At 43.4% G+C, this 19,065-nt stretch overlaps 1 protein-coding gene across 2 annotated transcripts in view; it reads left to right on the forward strand.

Annotated features, from left to right (window-relative positions):
* Positions 1–388: 388 nt before the first annotated feature.
* Positions 389–19,065, forward strand: part of CNTNAP2 (contactin associated protein 2) — a 1,058,844-nt gene continuing 1,040,167 nt past the window's right edge. For both annotated transcript variants that reach the window (XM_083706252.1, XM_083706253.1), the window contains exon 1: positions 389–1,664. In XM_083706252.1, the coding sequence (XP_083562378.1) occupies positions 1,568–1,664 (97 nt within the window). In that variant the 5' untranslated portion in view covers positions 389–1,567. The remainder of the gene's footprint in view (positions 1,665–19,065) is intronic.

Raw genomic sequence — 19,065 nt, forward strand, 5'->3', positions numbered from 1 at the left:
CAGCCAACATCAAATGAATGGTAATAGCAGACAATATTCCTCTAGAATGCAGCAACTTTCATCTCAAGACTTGCAGGGGGGGGGGGAGAGGGAGGGAGGGAGGGAGGGAGAGAGAGAGAGAGAGAGAGAGACAGAGAGAGAGAGAGAGAGAGAGAGAGAGAGAGAGAGAGAGAAGCAGCCGCAGGGAGTAGGGTTTCTTGAAGCCTTTTCCAACCAAAGCTACAATAATGCCTGATTGCATTACTGGTTCCTTGAAGGCAAGAGGTCTATTACTTTAATGCAGCCTTGCCGCCCTCCTGCCCGCTCTGCGTGCGTGTGTGCTTCTAATTGCACAACGGGAAGGGGGGGGGACATCTGCATTGGAGCCTTCCGCAGTCCTCTTTACTCGCTTCACAACCGGGATGCTGAGATTCTGATTCTAGTACTTAGGACCGCTCGGAAGACTTGCTTGCTGGACTGCCTTCGCTTGTGCATCCCAGGAGGTTGGAACACAGAGAGCCTGTACCATCTCGCTTCGAAGGGGGAACACCTGAGAAGTCAGCAAAACAGGGGGCCACCTCCCCCCACCCCCTTCCTTTTAGAAACGGATCAAGGGGGAAAGGAGGCGAGGAGCAGGAAAACGCCCCGCAGGCCGACGAGCCTCCGCTTCTAAGTTCAGCACCACGGACAGCGCCGCCGATCGCTGAGCGAGGCCGCCTCCCGCTTCCCCGGCAGCAGCCCCTCCGGAGCAGCCCCGGCTCGCGGCCAGGGGCGGAGGGGGGCAGCTGGGGGTGTTTCTTTTGCTTTTGCTTTGAAACTAGGCAAGTGCCGAAGAGTTGCAGAGAGGGGGCTCTTTCCCTGGCGAAGAGGAGGAGCCGCCGGAGAAGGCAGAGAAGCCGAAGGAGGGGAGAGGAGGATTTTCCCATCCCAGCTCTTTCCAACCCCACCCCCCACCGAGCTCTCCCCCCCTCCCTCCCTCCCTCCCTCCCTCTCGGTTGCTGGTTATGCTGCCTCTGCTGCTAGTCGTGGCCACGGCAGCGGCGGCGTTTCCTCTTGCTGGCGAGCGATGAACGTAGGAGGCGAGAGCGTCTAAGGCAGCTCCTCTGCGGCGCCGGGAGGGTCCCGGTCTCCCGCTCCTTCGCTCTCCTTGATCCCACTGCGTGGCTGGCTCGCCGGTTGGCGCTGCGTGAGCGCTCCGCGTCGCCGTATATAGAGAGAGGCGAGCAGGGAAGCTCCCGGAAGCAGCCAGCCCTCCGCTGTGCGCAAGGAAGGGCTCGCTGCAGCGGTGCCAGCACCGGCAGCGAGAGGCGCTTTCCCTCGCCTCTCCCTTCCTGATACCCCGCTCGAAACCCCTGTTCCCATTAGTACCTCGAAGAGGGGGCGCAGGACCACCGGGAAAGGAAAAACGAAGTCCCCGGGACTTGAATTCGGAGAGACAGAGAGAGAGAGAGAGAGAGAGAGAGAGAGAGAGAGAGAGAGAGAGAGAGATCTCCCCCCGGCGAGCAGAGGGCAGATCCGACGGAGAGGAGGATCCGACGGCTCTTCTGCACCTGGCGCCTTGGACTAACGAGGAGTCTGGAAGCACAGGATGGTGGTGGTTCTCCGAGCCGGCTGCCGGGCAGCTCTCTTCCTGTGGATTTTCAGCAACATCAGCTGCAGAGCCCGGACAGCTCTGCCGTCCTCCCGTGAGTACCTCGTTTCTGTATTAAACTGGCCAGGGCGGTTCGGGAGGGAGAATCGGATTCCCTAGTCGGAGCTCGAATTCGGTGCTGGTTTGGTGCTGGTGGCTCTCTTTTGGGCGATCATCGCAACAGCAGGAGGCTTGTGGATCTGGTCCACTATTTCCGTGGCGAGGGTGCTGTTGGAGAGAGGTTGTTGTTGATCCTCACCTAGACCTAGGCTTGCTAGTGGGCTCTCTCGGAAGTTCGTTGTCCACTCTTCGGTGGGATTGGCAGCGGTTTGACTTTCAAGTGCCAGGGGCGTTAGTGCGTGCTCAGAAGAGGGGGCGTTGGGCGCTATGACTCGGGATTTTCCTGCTGATCTGGTTGGAGAAGGCTTGATTTAGGAAGAAATACAAAGTTTTCCTTCTCAAAGCAAAATCCGTGAAGTTGGACTAAGCCGTTGCCTCTGTGTTTCATTCTTGAGAAAGGGATGTTTGTTACGTAAACGATGAGCAAAGAGTTGGTGGGCGAGAGGGTTGCATCCCAGGGCACTTTGAGAGGGTCCTAACTCTGTTGCCAGATCTGTTGAGCTAAGGGCAACTTGAAATATTGAAAGTCGAAAATGACTGTAAGCTTTTAGCGTTGGTTGGCGGATGCCAGACTGAAGTATTTAACCACCTCTCCAGACTCTATAGAGAGGGTTGTTGTAGCGTTATCAAATATACAACTTTTACTTCAAAGATCAGCAGTTTCCTTTTTACGTTCACAGTGATCTGGAAAGCAGACGCTGCACGCCTGTGGCTCAGTGTGCTAGTTTTGCTCTTTGTTTTGGAGTGTGGGCAGTGCATGCTGTGTTCTTGTAATAAATCATCTTGAAAATTTAATAGCCAATGTACAATTCTTGATATTTGACTCAGCACCTTTGCATCTGTTATCTTCAGTTCTAGAAAATAAAAAGCACTACTTTATTTATAGGAAGAAGGGGAGAAATGCCAGAACAGATCCTTGAAGTTTGGAGATTCTTTGCAGTTCCTTGATGATTAAGTAAATGCACTTTGCACTTGATCTGGTGAAATTTCATTTATGTTTATGTGAAATATGCCACACTTGAGACTTTGCATACCATGGTTGAACCCTGAAAATAACTGGCATTTATCCAGTCCCAAATGCAAGGGATTATTTTCCAATGTCTGTGATACATTTGAAAGATACCATGTATGACACAACGAAAAACATGGTTCAGTATATGAACCAAATAATTGCACACTGCAAACTGGTTTGAGCAATGTCGCGCTCTCTTTCAGAAACAATCCAATAAGGATTTTTTGTGCTTGGTGTGCATGGTTTATCCCATATAGATTCTGAATGTGAATGTCTTCCAGTTAATGGTAAAAGGTGGTGTGTAACACCACAGGAAGTCAAGAAAGACCTGGTTGTACCTTTCCTCTGGCTGCTGCAAGCTCAGTCCGTTCTAGATGGTGTATTGAAACTCAACCCTTCTACATTTTTCTTCATGTTCACGTAAATGTACCCTGCATCGTATTTTTAAACTGTCTCTGTATAGCATTGTTGCTGTATCAACTTGCAGGGTAGCTAGTTTGTGTTACCTCCTAGTGTTGTATCACAATGCAAGAAGTTTGTCCATGTGCACTGATTTGTGGTACTTGTTTTAATGTTACTCAAGCTTGGATGCAGGCATCATACAACCATTATTTGCTTGTTTTGAAAAAATTGGACAAGAACCTTCTGTAAGTAAAATTTCCATGTTGTCTTTTTTGAAAACAAAACCAAACCCCATTCTCTACTGTATATGCAACATATGGATATCATATAGCTATACTTTCCTAGTTTCCTAGATTCAATAATTATTTTTTTATTATTACCTTGTGATCCCTTGTTGCCAGTATTGGAGAAGGCAGAAGAGGGACTGGCTGCTAACAGATGAATAGTTGCATAAAGCAAATCAAGCAATATAAGTACATCTGCTTTCTTGAACCATTATAACAAAACCAATTACATCCTGGCAAATGAAAAGTGCATGAAAAACATTCCTGCAGAGAATCGTAAAGGTATATCCTTCCAAGTGACAGTGAAGGAGCAAGAAAGGAGGTTTAGTTTGCTCTCAGATTTGGTAATGTTACTTGAACACTGTGATATGTAAGACTTTGACAGATGAAATTAATCTGCAAACTGATGTCCAGTTTGATTGCGCCAAAGAAATTAGTTTGTTTGTTTTTTGAGAGGGTCACCCATTACAGAGCCACCCATTACTGAGCATTTTTGAAGTTTTCTGCCTTAATGTCCTGCTGTTGAAATGGGAACTGGAAGACTAAACTGGACTATTTACTGCATATGGAGTTCTGAGGGTGATCTACAGCCCCTCAAAGGCAGTGGCAGAACTCTGTTGATTTTAATGCAGCTGGAAGATGCCACCCACAAATACCTTGAAAATGCAGGGATGACCAGCTAGGTTGCTGAATGGCTGTTGAAATGGGAGCTGAAAGATTAAACTAAAGGACTATTTACTAGGAAATGCAAGGCTATCTTTGGTTGTGTGTGGAAATTGCTGAAGTCACTGCACATTTTCATGTGGAAGTATGCACAAAGGAGTGTGAAATATGACAGAGCAACACCAAAAGTTTACTTGCACTCGTTCTACAAGTTACTGTTTTGAAAGCTGCTCCTTCACACAAGAAACTACATATTGCTGTATAGTTGGTTCTATTGTGCTAGAACTAGAGCACCAAGTATTTGTATTATTTTTAGTAGAGAGAGCTGAAAATACTTCTTTTTAAACTTTTACATATTTTTCCATACAGTTTGGCCAAGTCGTTTCACTAAAAATAATTATTATTAGTTGAAAGGCCATCAAGAGCAAACGTTCACATTTCAATATGACCATTATATAGTTTAAAATAAATATGAGTTTCAGATATACCATAATAATAATGCAATGTAAATAAAATGTTCTATCCCTTGTGAACTGTACCGTATTGGAAGGAAACATTTATCAGACCCAACCATAAGCAGCTGTACCTACTGATGGTCTTATGACAAGGTTTAAAAACAATGATCTGAAGACTCTTAACTGTTTGCATCAAGGATAATGAACAGCTTAGCCAGGAGAGGTCATCACAAGACAAAAAGTAACATGGAAAATAAAATTTAATACTTTCCCCCTCCTTTACTCTCACTTTGGAATAGGCTGAGAAGGAAGCAAATGCAGTCAGGCTTAGACAGTGTGTCTGCTTATGGGCTCTTCTTGGCAAATTATATTTTCTACTCAGTACATAAATGTAACCAAATGAGCACTTTTTGAGCTTTCTATAGATAGTTTAATGCAACCTAATTATGGAACCATTGCCTTTCACAGCAGGGTTCTGCTCAGTTCTGCTTGTTTATGTGTGAGTGAAGTTGGCTCCAAGCAGGCACCTTACTTGGGAAACTGCAATTGAAGCTATAACAATATGATAGTTACCATAGCTTAGCTGATAGTGAAATGTATCACCCTGTGTTGATCAGGAGTAAAAACCCAACATGCAGAGAAACTTTTTATTATGCACATGTATGCACACTGTGTAATATAAGTTGACTGACACACAGACACATCATTAGTAATGATGCTAATTCATACAAAGGAATGGAAGATGCACAGAAACGGACAGTATGAGCAGGGAATTAAACCCACAGCCTGATCAACATATTCTACCTAGGCAGTAAAATGCTTAGAATGTTGCTTAAATGTAAGTGGTACATAAATTGTCCAAATGTATAAATAAAAATGCATAGCTTCCTAGCAATGCATAGCGGACATTGACAATGGGGCAGTGTGCACATTGGCTGGCCAATATCCATACTTTCCTGCAGCAGCCATACATATTACCCAATGTGAAAAGTACCCACTGTTTTGTGATTTGTGTGTGTGTGTGAATTGGCCAACGGTGATAATGTAATTATTACAGTCCTACATAATGACATTGTGAAAATAATCTGTTAGGTGATAAAAGCTTCTAGAATCAAAGAATCATAGAAGTGTAGAGTTGGGAGGGATCCCAAGGGCCATCTAGTCCAACCCCCTGCAATGCAGGAATCTCAGCTAAAACATCCAGGACAGACGGCAAACCAGCCTCTGCTTAAAAGCCTCCAAGGAAGGAGAGACCACCGCCTTCCAAGGGAGTCGGCTCCATTGTCAAATGGCCCTCAGAGAGATCGTGGGATGGTAATCTGATTTTTATTTTTTAATTTATTTTTAATAAATAAACCCTTGCTCCCGTGTACTGTATTATTATTACTTTTTAGTGAGTGATATACAGAAATGGATCTTTTACGTCTTACCAACTGTAGAAAACCCTGCAATTCTAGGAAGGAGTGGAGAAGGAAGGAGAATTTACATGCTGGAAATTCTCACAGTTCACATTTCTTTCTGTCCTTAAAAGATTCATTTTTACTTGCAACTCAACTCAAAATGAAAGAATATTTAGCCATGCCCTGCTTACAGTAGAAATCTTTTCCCTTTGCTAGCTGCTAGATTAAGTACCGATTCTTCTGGATTTCTTAATGCACCTGGCTGCAAGGGTGGAGAATCAGACTGGTTTTAAGTTCATTTACATTTATATATCTTTTAATAGTGTGCTTCAATAAAAGAAAAATAACCGTTGGCCAGTTGACAATCTACAGCCTATTTGTATTTCATTTATGTTTGGATGTTTTGTTTGTGCTTCACACAAACTAGCATGTGGGTGCAGCAGCCAAGACAATATGCCTAAGGCACCATCGTTGGGAAAACCCCCAAAACTGCCAGGCTAGTAACTGTTTGGTTTCTAACATTAATGTTATGTTGGTATCCAGCATGGTTGAAAATTGCCCTGCTGAGCTCTCTTTGCCCAATACGCACTGGGCAGAGACTTCCACTGACTGCTCATGTTGTCCTGTGTGTGCAAACACAGTCATTACCGAAAGCGGTTGGCAGATCATAAGCAATGCACTAATGGCCAATCTGGTTAATACTAATCACCATCAATATTTCAAAGTGTTGGCCTCCTGTGTTTTGATTTCCAAAAGACTCGCAGAGCTTTCTCAAGTTTTCTTCATGCTTATATGCTTAATACAGTGAAGCCCAGACAACCCTATTTCAGCAGCAGCAGCTGCTGTGACAGGGACTAATGTAACAATATTTAATGTTCGAATCAAAAGCCAAAAGCTACAGCTACACTTGCATCTGACTTCTGGTTCACAGGAGAACAAATTTTCCTTGAGGAGTTCCTTAGCCATTTCAGCTCAGGCCTTGGAGAATCCTTGTAAAGCATCATGTGTCATGTTCAGTTTCTGAAAATGCTTAGAAATATTCCAGAAATGGCACTATGTGAAGACTTGGAGTGATAAACTGTGTATATGTTCCTGCCTTAAATGCCTGGGCAGGAGCCTATTCTGTGTTCTCTTGGGAAGATCTAGATTCCATATACATTGAACAGAGTGGCATATCTCATTACTGGTCACACATCTCTATAGACTGCCAACACACATGAACATACAAAACTGCCTGATAATGAGTTTTAATTCCACCCAACTCAGTAATTGACTTAGGGAGACTGTGCAAATGTGTGGTCTCCGACAGAGGAGCTTGGAGCCTCTTTTCTGCACCCTAGTCCCTTTTACTGCCATGCTATGCTGAGTTAAGCCAAGTTTGTGTCTTGTCCCAGCTAGACTGGTGGCTAAGCTGTTTATTGATTGATTGATTGATTGATTGATTGAATTTGTATACCACCCTGTACCCACAGGTCTCAGGGCAGTCATTCACTAACCACAAACTGTAGCCAAGGCCTGTTCTTCAATATATCTTGTGGTTAACAAGGAGAAAGCTTAACCATAAGTTCTGGTTCAGATGACCTGCTGAGCCAAACCTCGGCTTAGCTCAGTGTAGTGTGGCATAAAAAGGGCTTGGGGAGGAGCAAAGCAGCTGTGAGCCCCTTTTGGGGATCCTGAACATTTGCAGTCCTGTGAAGCCATAGTTTTGGTTATTGTGTCATGCAAACCCACCCAATGCTTACAATTACCAATAGCAATTCTGCAAGATCTCAGGCCAGAGGTTTTTCTTATCTTGCTAGCTGTGGTTCTTTTATCCAAAGATTAAACTTTGAACCTTCTCTGTGCTGTTTATCCACTCACCATTCTTTTTTCTTTTTGTATCATGTGTATTAAGTTGTAAGGCTGTGAAAAAGGCCTGTCTTGGCTGATAATAACCATAACCATAATCATAATGCAATATTGGTAAGTGCCTGGGAAGAAATACAATTGGGAAAGGAGCTGGTAGAAAACTGATGGTTATATATTAGAGTGACCAATATGAACAAACTCTTTATTCTCTTTCCTCGTATAGCACTAACCTTTATTGTTTAATTTCATTTGATATTGTATGCTGGATGATGTTTAGATGGTGCTTGCTGCTGGTCTGATTTAAACTTTTATGTTGTGATTGCTGTTATGTTTTTGTTATGTTATGTTATGTTGGTTTGCTGCTTTGGGTATCCTACTGGATCCGAACACAGTATAAATGTTCTATATATATATATATATATATATATATATATATATATATATATATGTAAAACCCTGTGAAATCATTTCTTTAAATGCACCATTGAGAATAGTGACATCCTTGTCTGCATACACTTCAGACTTGTGATTTCTTCATGATAATCCACCACCCATATCAATACTGGAAGTACAAATGACAATACAGAGAATGAAGATGGGGAAAGCACTGGGGCCGGATGGACTTACAGCAATTTATTATAAAAAGTTCCAGTGTAAACAAGTTTTGATGGACGTAATAATGGATTACTGTTTAGTTTATGTAAAATGTGCAGGGATTTATGATATGCAAAATGAACCATGGAAAGAGAAGAAGGGAAGTCATTGACATTTTAAGGTTGTTTAAATGAATATTCTACATTGTAAAACAGAAAATTTAATAAAAATAATGCACAGATAATCCAGCTCCTCTGAAACTGACATGAACAAGAGATGTGGAAGAAAGGAAACATGGATCGCAAATAAATTGCATATTTGAACAAGAGATGAAATAACAGTGTCCTTGCAATTGCTGTATATTTGTTTGCAGGGGCTTCAGTATATGCATGCAGTTGCTGCCTTCTCTTCTGCTAGTTGGGAAATACATCACACCCAGAGATTACAATGACTTCAAAACATTTTCAACCACCCTGGAAACAAGAAGGCAAGACACACAAGCTGGGCAGACGGGGCCGTATTTATTAATTTAGCACAACAGATTTGCAGAAGGGAATCGTAGTACAGGACACTCACTGCAGATAGCAAACTAGGGGAGGCAACCCTTCCAAAGGTAAGAGGCATTTCATCTGTCCCTTTCCCATGACCCCAGTCTGGTCTCTGGGAGCTGAAGAGTGGTGGTGACAAACCATTTCAACCACATACAAACAAAATGCAGAGGGCTTTGGGGGAGTCAGGGAACGATTAAATAGCCCTGCCCTCCACATGCCACCACACAGGGCTGGCTCACCCATGAGGCAAGGTGAGACAACTACTTTGGGTGGCAGGATCCACAGGCGCAGCAGATCTAGTCTCCAGGGAATGCATTGCCTGGTGGCAGCAACAGCTGTGGGGCACTTGGAGGCCAGATCTGCTCCCTCCATGCCACCTCTTCCTTGACCTCTTAGCCAATAGGAGGTGCTACTAGTTTCCTCCAACCCTTGTTCCCAGTGTAGATCTTTATTCCCCCCTTGTTCCTGATGTAAATCTTCACTCACCCCTTATCCCTGGCCAGGCGGGGGACATCCTTTTGTGGCTTGCCTCAGGTGCTGAAATGTCTTGAGCCAGCCCTGCTGCCACAGCATGCATGTGCACACAGGGGGGCAGATGCCCATCAGACAGAGAAGCTACTGCACACATGGAATACAGGCGCTCTCTGCCTGTGTCCTGCAGAACTAGCTGTAAAGAACCAAGGACAGTGTATGTGCGCGCGCTACATTTTGTATACAGTTGCTAATTTTGGCTTGGCTTTGCTGCTTTTTGAGGAAAAAATTCCAATTGTTCAATGCATGCTTTTATTATAAAGTGCCTTGAGCATGCTGCTATGAAAAGTGGCATTGTAATTTGATAAGAAAATATTAAAGGACTGCCCGCTACAAACAGGATCTTACTGGAGCAAAACATGGCACAGATGTAAGATTTTTTTGAATTCTTTCTTATACTTTACATGACTTTATGAATAAAATCACATTTAGTAGTGTATATTATCCTTCTGTTCAGTGCATAGTCAATGGATCAGCTTTTAGCGAAAGTTTCCTGAACTTATGTCCACAGTCAAATACTTGGTTCCCCATGAGGACCTTGAAAAGGACTTTTAAAAACCCTTTGGCTTTTCTCACAAGGAAGCCTTCTGAATACTAATTCTGCAGGCCTCTTCTCATAACTGTTCTGGCTCCCAAGTTTCTATCCACCTCACAACTGTCCCTTTTCTAAAATGAACTTGTTGATATATTATGTACGGTAATGTAATGTTTTTAACGGCACACAATTGACTGCTGTGGCTTGACTAAGACACTTTTATCATATAATCTTTAAAGCTTCAGAATCTCTCCTGACAGTAATAACACCAAAAATATCGATTGTTTGTATACTGTATGGAAAGACACTGCACATAGCTTATATTTTTCTACAGTGGAAGGCAGTTAAGTAAGTACCAACACTCCTTTTGGGACTATGTTTTACCTGCTTTCACTACCAACATTTTTCTGGTAATATAAATTGGCTTTAAGTGCCAGAGATACAGCTAGTTTCAAACCATAGTTTATTGTGTCAGTGTTCAACTCTGAATTAGAATCTGTTCCTCTTGGTATTAGTTTTCAGTTTGTTCCCAAAGGTATCATAACAATCAAAACAACTGCAACAACATAAGCTCTTACCTAAGTCAAATAATAGTAAGCTTGCCTAATAAGGTACTGTCCACAGTTTATTAACATGTATATCAAATGTCAAGGATAGAAAATATAAATTCCACACAGTCATGCCTATAAATTTCATCAGTGCAACTACAAAGACTACAGTCATGCTGTAGCAGTGTTATCACATGTTAGCAGTGATAATTCAGAGTACAATATTTTCATCCTTCATAGTATTGAGATCAGAGTGAGTATGTAACTGAGCCAAAGGGGAAGGAAGCACATTTCATGACTTTGTTTGGCAGTGCTGAATAGCTCTTCCACTTTCTATTATTATTATTATTATTATTATTATTATTATTATTAATATTATTATTAGTTGCACTGAAATAGAAAGCATATAATATATGCAGGGTAATAATTGACAAGGGTTTGGGGGGATTTGGGGAAATATTTAATCCCCTGCCCTATTTTGGGTTCTGACACTGAAATGGGCAAATGTTTGGCACAACCTAGTAGCACTATATATCCTGGGCATATGTTATTACACAGTGTAATCATCAAAAGGATGAGAAAATAATGGCAGTAAAGAAGGCTTTGGAGATCATTGTGTGCACCATGAGTCTAGGGATGTTTCAGGATTCTGTTTTTTGTGAATTTCAATAAAGACTAAACGAAGATACTGGACAAGTCAGAGGTCAGAGTTCCCTATACTGTAAGTTTTTATGGCAGACCATGGAGAAGCTGTTTTTATCCTTTCTCTAGCCCATATAAATATTGCAGATCTGTTGCTTTTCTAGAGTATTGTCATATTTGTGTGTGTGTGTGTGTGTGTGTGTGTGTGTGCATGTACATATATGGTGTTATAGATTTAAGAATTTATAAACCCTATAAATTAATAAATGCTAGGATTTTGGTTATTTGGGATATCAAGGGTGAATGCAAGCTGAGAAAAGTTCCTGGACTATCTTATGCAAAACAACCTGGCTGACCTATGGCTATCAAAATAAAAATTGATGGACATTAACAATACAAGAGAACTCCTCCCCCCTTGCCCTGAGGTGTGACTAGAGTTTGGTGATTTGGAAGTCTGGCTGGGAAGAATAAGGAGGAGGAAGAGCTGGAATCCATCTTGGGCAGGCTGGTTGAAGGCTCTCTGCACTGCAGTGGGGGACCAGTGGGGTTGCCATATTCCAAAGAGCAAAAAAGAGGACAAATTTTTCGACTTCTGCTTTTAACTATGGGTCGCTATGGAGACTCTCATTTTAATGTTTTGTGAGCAGAGCTGCAGAATTGGGCACATCCCATTGAGCTATAATTCTTTACTTTGTCCTTTTTGTACTAGAGATTCCCCACTATGTTTTTTTAAATGCCTGACTGTATCCCCAGATGAACCACATCAACAGCACTTCATTCCAGTGCCCACCCCCAAAACAAAAACAGCACTTCTGAGAAAAGCGTCCAGAATGCCCCTTTTCCACACTGACGTTATTAGAAGAAACCCACAGCTGCCCACTGTCTCCCTGCTTCTAGGGAAAGGAAGCTAACTAGATGCCACACACCTGCTAATTTAACAGGCCAAGAAAGTAGCAATGCCTTTTTGGCTCATTTAACCAAATGAGAGGTAGGTTGGTCTGAGATTACCCTCAAGGCTGGCCCAACCAGCACTGAGAAGGCAGGGGCCTGTACAGCCGATGAGCCCCTGATGACGTCCTTGCCCCTCCTCCCTGCTACCTCTGGGGCTGCCTCTGCACCCCTTCACCCTCTGGAAGTGGCCCCTGCAGCGCTGGCACTGGTTGCCAATCCATCTGGGTGGGCACTCACACTGGTTGGTGCTGGCCTGGCAGCACCCTTTGTTGGCACATGACTTGTCACACATCTTCGCCTTGGCAGCCACTCCAGCTCTGGCCACTGCCAGACCCAGCAGGAAAAGGACAGTGGCCAGCCAGAGCGGGCACCTGTGGAGGAGGAGGGCAAAGAGGCCACGCCACCTGCGGGCCCACTGCTCCATCACCTGAGGTAAAATGTACAGAAATGTGGAGAACAGAGCCCTGGGAGGAGGTGGGCAGCAGCTGCAAGAGCCTCTGCCTCTCAGCTTTGCACTGACGGGCAGTGGCTAACGAGGGCTGCGGCATGGCCTCCTTCTTCCTGGAGTGACAGAGGTCCGTGAGGCTCAACCTTAGTGCTCACTCTCCTCCTCTCACAACAATTCTGAGGAGAAGGAGGAGGCGGAGCATTGTGTGCCCCCACCCCCAGCATCCGCTCCCAATGACGTTGGCGTTGAAAGACCCTGGCGGTGGAGGGGGGGTAGGGAGGGAGATAAAAATAAGAGAGACCATAGAGAGTGGGAGTGCTAGTGTGCCTGAAATATACTCAGAGTCGCAAAGTGATTTCATGCTCTTTATTCAGCTCATAGTGGTGAGGAGGAATGAATGAATGTCCCCTCAAAGTATCTGCTTTATATACATTATTTACACAATGGGTTGCACATGATTGGCTAATTCTGGAATTCTACTGTAAGCCAATCAGGTTGTGGATTCACTTATATCTGGAGCATGATTGGGTGGTTCCTGCCAACCAATCATATTGCTGCATTGTTCTAGGACCAATCAGACTGCTGCATTCTGAATCCTATTGTTCTAGGACCAATCAGATGTTGGATCCTATTCAACTCAGTACATAACACCGCCACAGGCAAGTGCCTCTCTACAGCAGAACATCATAGAGAGGCTAATCTGCCTATGCATATTATGAAACTCAGCCAAGTCTATGGCTTTCTAAACTGAGAAGCAAGAAGCAAGGATACAAAATTGAGTGGATAAGAAATACAGTACAATATTTTCCTTTTGACTGTGCATGCTCTAAAAATGGATTTCTCTAGCAAAACATAGGTATGTCTGATAATGAGCTTGCTAATAGTTATCTAATAACATTATCATATATTACCCAAGTATATGGAAATGATGCATGATCCTGATCTATAGTGTGTTGAATCTGCAGTTATTTCTGAAGAGATGTTGTGATGGGAGTCAATATGGTTATGTGCAAGGAAGCTGTAATATGAATTATAGCTTTGCTTGGGTGGATTATACTTTTATTGGTAAACATATTCAGGCATTGATTTTCTGCCCCCCCCATTAATAATTGAAATACATGCAGAGAGAAATGTAACTTAAAAAATCATTCAAAGGCTATTAAGTGTTGCTGCATCCTAAGGCCCAGTTCAGCACCCCACTCTGTTCAGCAAACCACTTAAAAATTTGCTGAGATGTGTGTTTCTCTCTCTGTGTATACTGAACTATGACCAAGATACATGGAATACTACAAAATTGGGTCCTATGATAATGTCACTGGCAGTAGCAAGGCTTTATGTGTTAGTAATACAGAATGATAGTACGGGTGTTAAGAGAGAACAACAGCTATATTACCATATCATTTTCATGGGATTTCTCAGATACTGAGAAACTAGGGCAAATTGTTGTTGTTGTTTAGTTGTTTAGTCGTGTCCGACTCTTTGTGACCCCATGGACCAGAACACGCCAGGCACTTCTGTCTTGCACTGCCTCCTGCAGTTTAGTCGAACTCATGCTGGTAGCTTCAAGAACACTATCCAACCATCTCGTCCTCTGACGTCCCCTTCTCCTTGTGCCCTCCATCTTTCCCAACATCAGGGTCTTTTCCAGGGAGTCTTCTCTTCTCATGAGGTGGCCAAAGTATTGGAGTCTCAGCTTCAGGATCTGTCCTTCCAGTGAGCACTCAGGGCTGATTTCCTTAATAATGGATAGGTTTGATCTTCTTGCAGTCCGTGGGACTCTCAAGAGTCTCCTTCAGTCCAATGCTGTAAAGAAAAATATTGCATAGGAACCTGGAATGTAAGAACCATGAACCTTGGTAAGGTGGATGTGGTCAAAAATGAGATGGCAAGAATAAATATTGACATCCTGGGCATCAGTGAACTAAAATGGACGGGAATGGGCGAATTTAGTTTGGATGACCATCATATCTACTACTGTGGGCAAGAATCCCGTAAAAGAAATGGAGTGGCCCTCATAGTCAACAAAAGAGTGGCAAGAGCTATACTGGGATGCAATCTTCCCCTTCATGGATCACTGCCTTGCCGTGGCGAAGGGGCTTGAATAACTCAGAGAAGGTATGAACTATGCCAAGCAGGGCAAATATATCTGTGGATTATGGAGGGGATTTCTGCTTCCTGTACCACTGTGGTTGTTGATGAGAGGAAGATGCAGTACAGCCTTGACTTTCCTTGTCCTGATTGTGGGATGGGTTATATATATTAATTGCAATTTATCTCTCCAGGTGCCCATGTGTGTGGTTGAACAGTTTCAAAATCCCATCCTTGGCATCTGATTGTAGTATAAACAGCTTCAGGCATGTTCTTTGAGCTGCAGCTGCACCCTCATGGATGATCACAGAAAAAGAGAGGAGCAGGAAGTACACAGAGCCCTCTCTTCCAATTGTATTTCTATGGTCTGAGTATCTGTTTATCAGCAATACAGCTCTGTGGTACTTAGCCCCTTCTCAGGTTAACTCCTAGGAATACCCTTTTGTTAGGTTTGGCTGCTAATCACCCACATTGGTGATCAAGTGGTCTCATAGAGCCAGTCCTGTCCCACTACTTGCTATGAAGCGAGGTGGTCTGCTGCAGTCCCCCAGCCCTGAGAATTTGTTGCGGAGGAGACACCAGGCTTCTCCTTCACTTGGCTGTTATCTGTATTGTGTTCTCAGAGTGGCCTCAGTGATCAGGACGTGTAATGAAGTTGGAATGATCTTGCCGTAAGGACTTCTCGGTTATGGAGCACAAGCACTCTGGCATAGAGACACACACAAGCCACACACAAAACCATGAAATGTGTATATATGGCTGATGAGTGAAGTTGTATGGGGAAATTTGACCATACCTGGCTAATAATATTTATAATAATCAGGCCACCTTGAATCCTGGACCCAGCCTGCAAGCACCTGAAGGCTGTCCCTGCTCTGATACTGCATAAATCAGCCCAGAGCTCCATGCAGATCTTGCCACAGGTTGACTGCAAATATTCCTGGTGGTGGCAGAAAAACCTCATGTGGGTAAAATATATCTCAGAGTGAAGATAGGGTGGTTGTAGATCAGCAGTGTGTATTTTGTGCAATAGTGTGTATTCTGTAGAGTGCAACTAACTAGAATACACAACAACAGGCTCAGGCAACCCAATAAGCCGTTTTGGGTTTTTTTTGTAGAAGCCCCCAGGCCCTGGAGATGGCCAAAAAGCAACAGTATCACCCATAATATAACGAGCACCGGCTTTTTGCGATGGCAAGGAATGTAGAACTTGAAGCCTGATATGAAAGCTGCCAGATTTTGAGAACAATTTCATGCTGGTATATTCAATGCTGTGGTTTCCATTTATGTCATCATTATCATTATATTAACTAACTTTTCAAAAGAACAAGACTTCTGTTCTCCAGGCTCAGCATGTTCAGTTCCTTCAACCTTTGCCCTCTAGGGGTTGCTTTCTGCACCATGGCCCATCTCTGTTGTCTTTCTCTGAAAATGTTCCAATTTGACTACTTCTTTCTTAAACTGTAACACCCAGAACTGGACTGACTCCTGGCAGAGGAGGTCTGACTAGTGCAAAATGACGTGGAGCTTTTGTTTCTTGTATCTTGGAAACTACATTCTTCTAAAGCAGCCTAAAGTCACATTTGCCTCCCCACACCCACCCTCTCAGCTTCTGACTCAAGTTCAGCTTGTGACTGACTACATCCCTGAGATCCTTTTCACATGTACTACTGCCAAAGGCAATATAGAGGCATTGCCAGGCCATCAGGAGGACTACCTAATTCTTGGCAATTGGAGGGTCAGAGTATTTAAGGAGACTTTTGGCTTGAGAATCTCAGCAACAGAACTTCAGTTCATGACTGAAGTTTACAAAACTGAGCCATGTAATGAATATTTGAGTTTTGCTACATAGCAAGATATTCTCTATCATGAATTCTAAGGTCATTTCTCCCAAGTTGTTTAAAGGTTTGCTGTGTTCAAAACACCACTGGTAAGCATTATCTTCATTATGAAGGATGTTCAGCCATGAGGTTTAATCCACCACCCCCCCCCCCCCCATCCTGGCTGGAGAAGGAAATTGCTTTTAGTTTTATATTGTCTTGAATGGTGAAGCTCAATCTATGTACCTTTCATCATGATATGATGCCACCTACTTAGAGCTTGGTTATCTTTGTATAGCACTACCAGCATTAATCATTTTTGATTGTGGGGATAGAATCTGGTAAGAATCTGACAATGTGATTTCTACTACAAAGTGTAGGCTTATTTTAGCTAGCAATTTGTATTTGGATTATCTGAGAAAACTAAAGGCATCAAACTTGTCTAGAAACACTCCCCTGGGGAGCTGGGCTAACAGTTTCATGAGGAAATCTGTTCTATCACAGACTCAGGCTTAATTTGAGCCAGGGCTCAGTCCAGAAACTTAATAGGGCATATTAATGCACAGAACACCATCTCCTGGTAGATTTGAATGCAATTTACAGATATTGATCCTCCTAGCATGCACATGCCCCTGAGGAATACTGATTACACAATTTGCACTAGGGGAACACTGCACACCTCCCTAAATGTTTCTGAGCATGTATAGACTGTCTGTTTGCCAAAGCACCCAACTCTTACCAAGTAGCAGCGGTTGCTTAAAGGGCTGAAATGCACATTTCCACACCGCCACCACCAGCTCCCCATCAGTGTCCAGTGTGTGGATTTCCAGTGGGTGTATGTGGTACATGCACAGATCTCCTCCCTTCATGCCTGCCCTCTCTCACACACACATGCACACAGCCCACGTTCAGTTTCTGGACTCCTCTGGACTCCTTCCAAAAGAGTCCTCTGGACTCCTTCCAAAAGAGTCCTCAATCTGCTGAAATTTTGGCTAATTCTGATTTAAGCATCTATGGGCATAAGGAACACCAGGATCTGCTTTATACTGAGTCAGACCAACAACCTATTTAGCACAATGTCATCTCCACTGACCAGCAGCATCTCTCCAGGGTTTGAGGCTGTGAATCCTTCCCAACACCACTTGGAGATGCCAGAGATTGAACCTGGGAGCATTTACATGCAAGGCAGTTTCTCTGCCACTGAGTTGCAGCACTTCTTCAGCCCCTTAAGAGACACCAGAGCCATGAATTTAAACCTTGCAGATGCCACAAAACTGCAACAACCAGAAATAAACAGAACCGTCAGCTGAGCCAAAAAATAAAACTTATCAAGAAACAGCAACAATGGTTTCAAGTCAACATGTAGGAGGTGAAAAGAATGTCCTTGCTAATCCTTTATTTAAGCAAACCCACAAAGACAAGCACAGTACTCAGTAGCTTTCAGACTTGGGCAAAGTGCAGTGGCATGTTTGACATTCTGCTAGAGTTCAAAGGGTGGCATAAAAGAGAGGCCGCTTCCCAAAGAAGAAAAGTACTATTTACAAATATAGGCTGTTATTTATACAGCTAACTCAATATTCTCTGGGAGTTTGTTTCTATTCTTTATTTAATAGTGCTGATTAAAGAGGAAGAAATGAATTTGGGGGTGATGAAAGATTTCATGGCAATTTGGAAATGTAAAGAGCTGGAAGCCTCTATTAATCCAGTGCATAGAGAGACATCAAACTGAAATTGTTCTGCTGTCGTTTTTAATGAGAATATGGCTTTACATTGGCTCTTTTGCTTAGGGGATTAATTCTCACAAAAGATTTCTGTTTTGTTTTTTAAAATAAAGTCTGGTGTTTTGCTAAGTTATAAAACGTTAGGAACGATTTCTTCTTCCAGTTTCAGGGTTCTAAGGGAGTGTCAGATCCATCCCCCTGCAATGCAGGAATCTCAACTAAAGCATCCATGACAGGTGACCATCCAGCCTCTGCTTAAAAACCTCCAAGGAAGGAGAGTCCTTCAAGTCAGCCTGGGTGGGTCCTCCTCCCTCAGTGAGTCAGTCTCCTCCCTGCCATTATCATCTGCCACTGCTGCTGTTGCTCACCTTCCCCTTCATTGATAGCAGCTCAGGGCCAATGAGCAAGTGGGCAGTGGCAACTCTTTCTCGCCACTACTGTTTCCTGTGTGTGAGAGAAGTGAGAAGTGAGAAAAGAAGCAAGCAGGATGCAAGGGGGAAGCAGAGGAGTAGGCTCAGTGGGTCCCTCAAGGAGGTGTGGTTCCTCAGCAGGTGCCTGACCATGCAGATCCTTGATGCTGGCTCTGCTATGGGAGATGGGTCTGATTCCTAACTAAAGAGCAGAGTTGACTTACATACTAGTTGGTTCATTGAACAGCCACACGGCAGAGATACATTAAAGGAAAGTGTCTTATTTGGAGTATTGAAATGGGACTCTGTACCTACCACCACATGTCCCTTGGTCACAGCTAAAAGCGTTCAAGTCCTCCTGTGCTGAGCAGGGAGTCAGGCTAGAAAACTTCTCAGTTTTTTGTTTTTTTTTTAAATGATATTTTATTGAGTT

Source organism: Podarcis gaigeae, assembly GCF_964106915.1.
Source record: "Podarcis gaigeae genome assembly, chromosome: 12".
NCBI lineage: Eukaryota > Metazoa > Chordata > Lepidosauria > Squamata > Lacertidae > Podarcis > Podarcis gaigeae.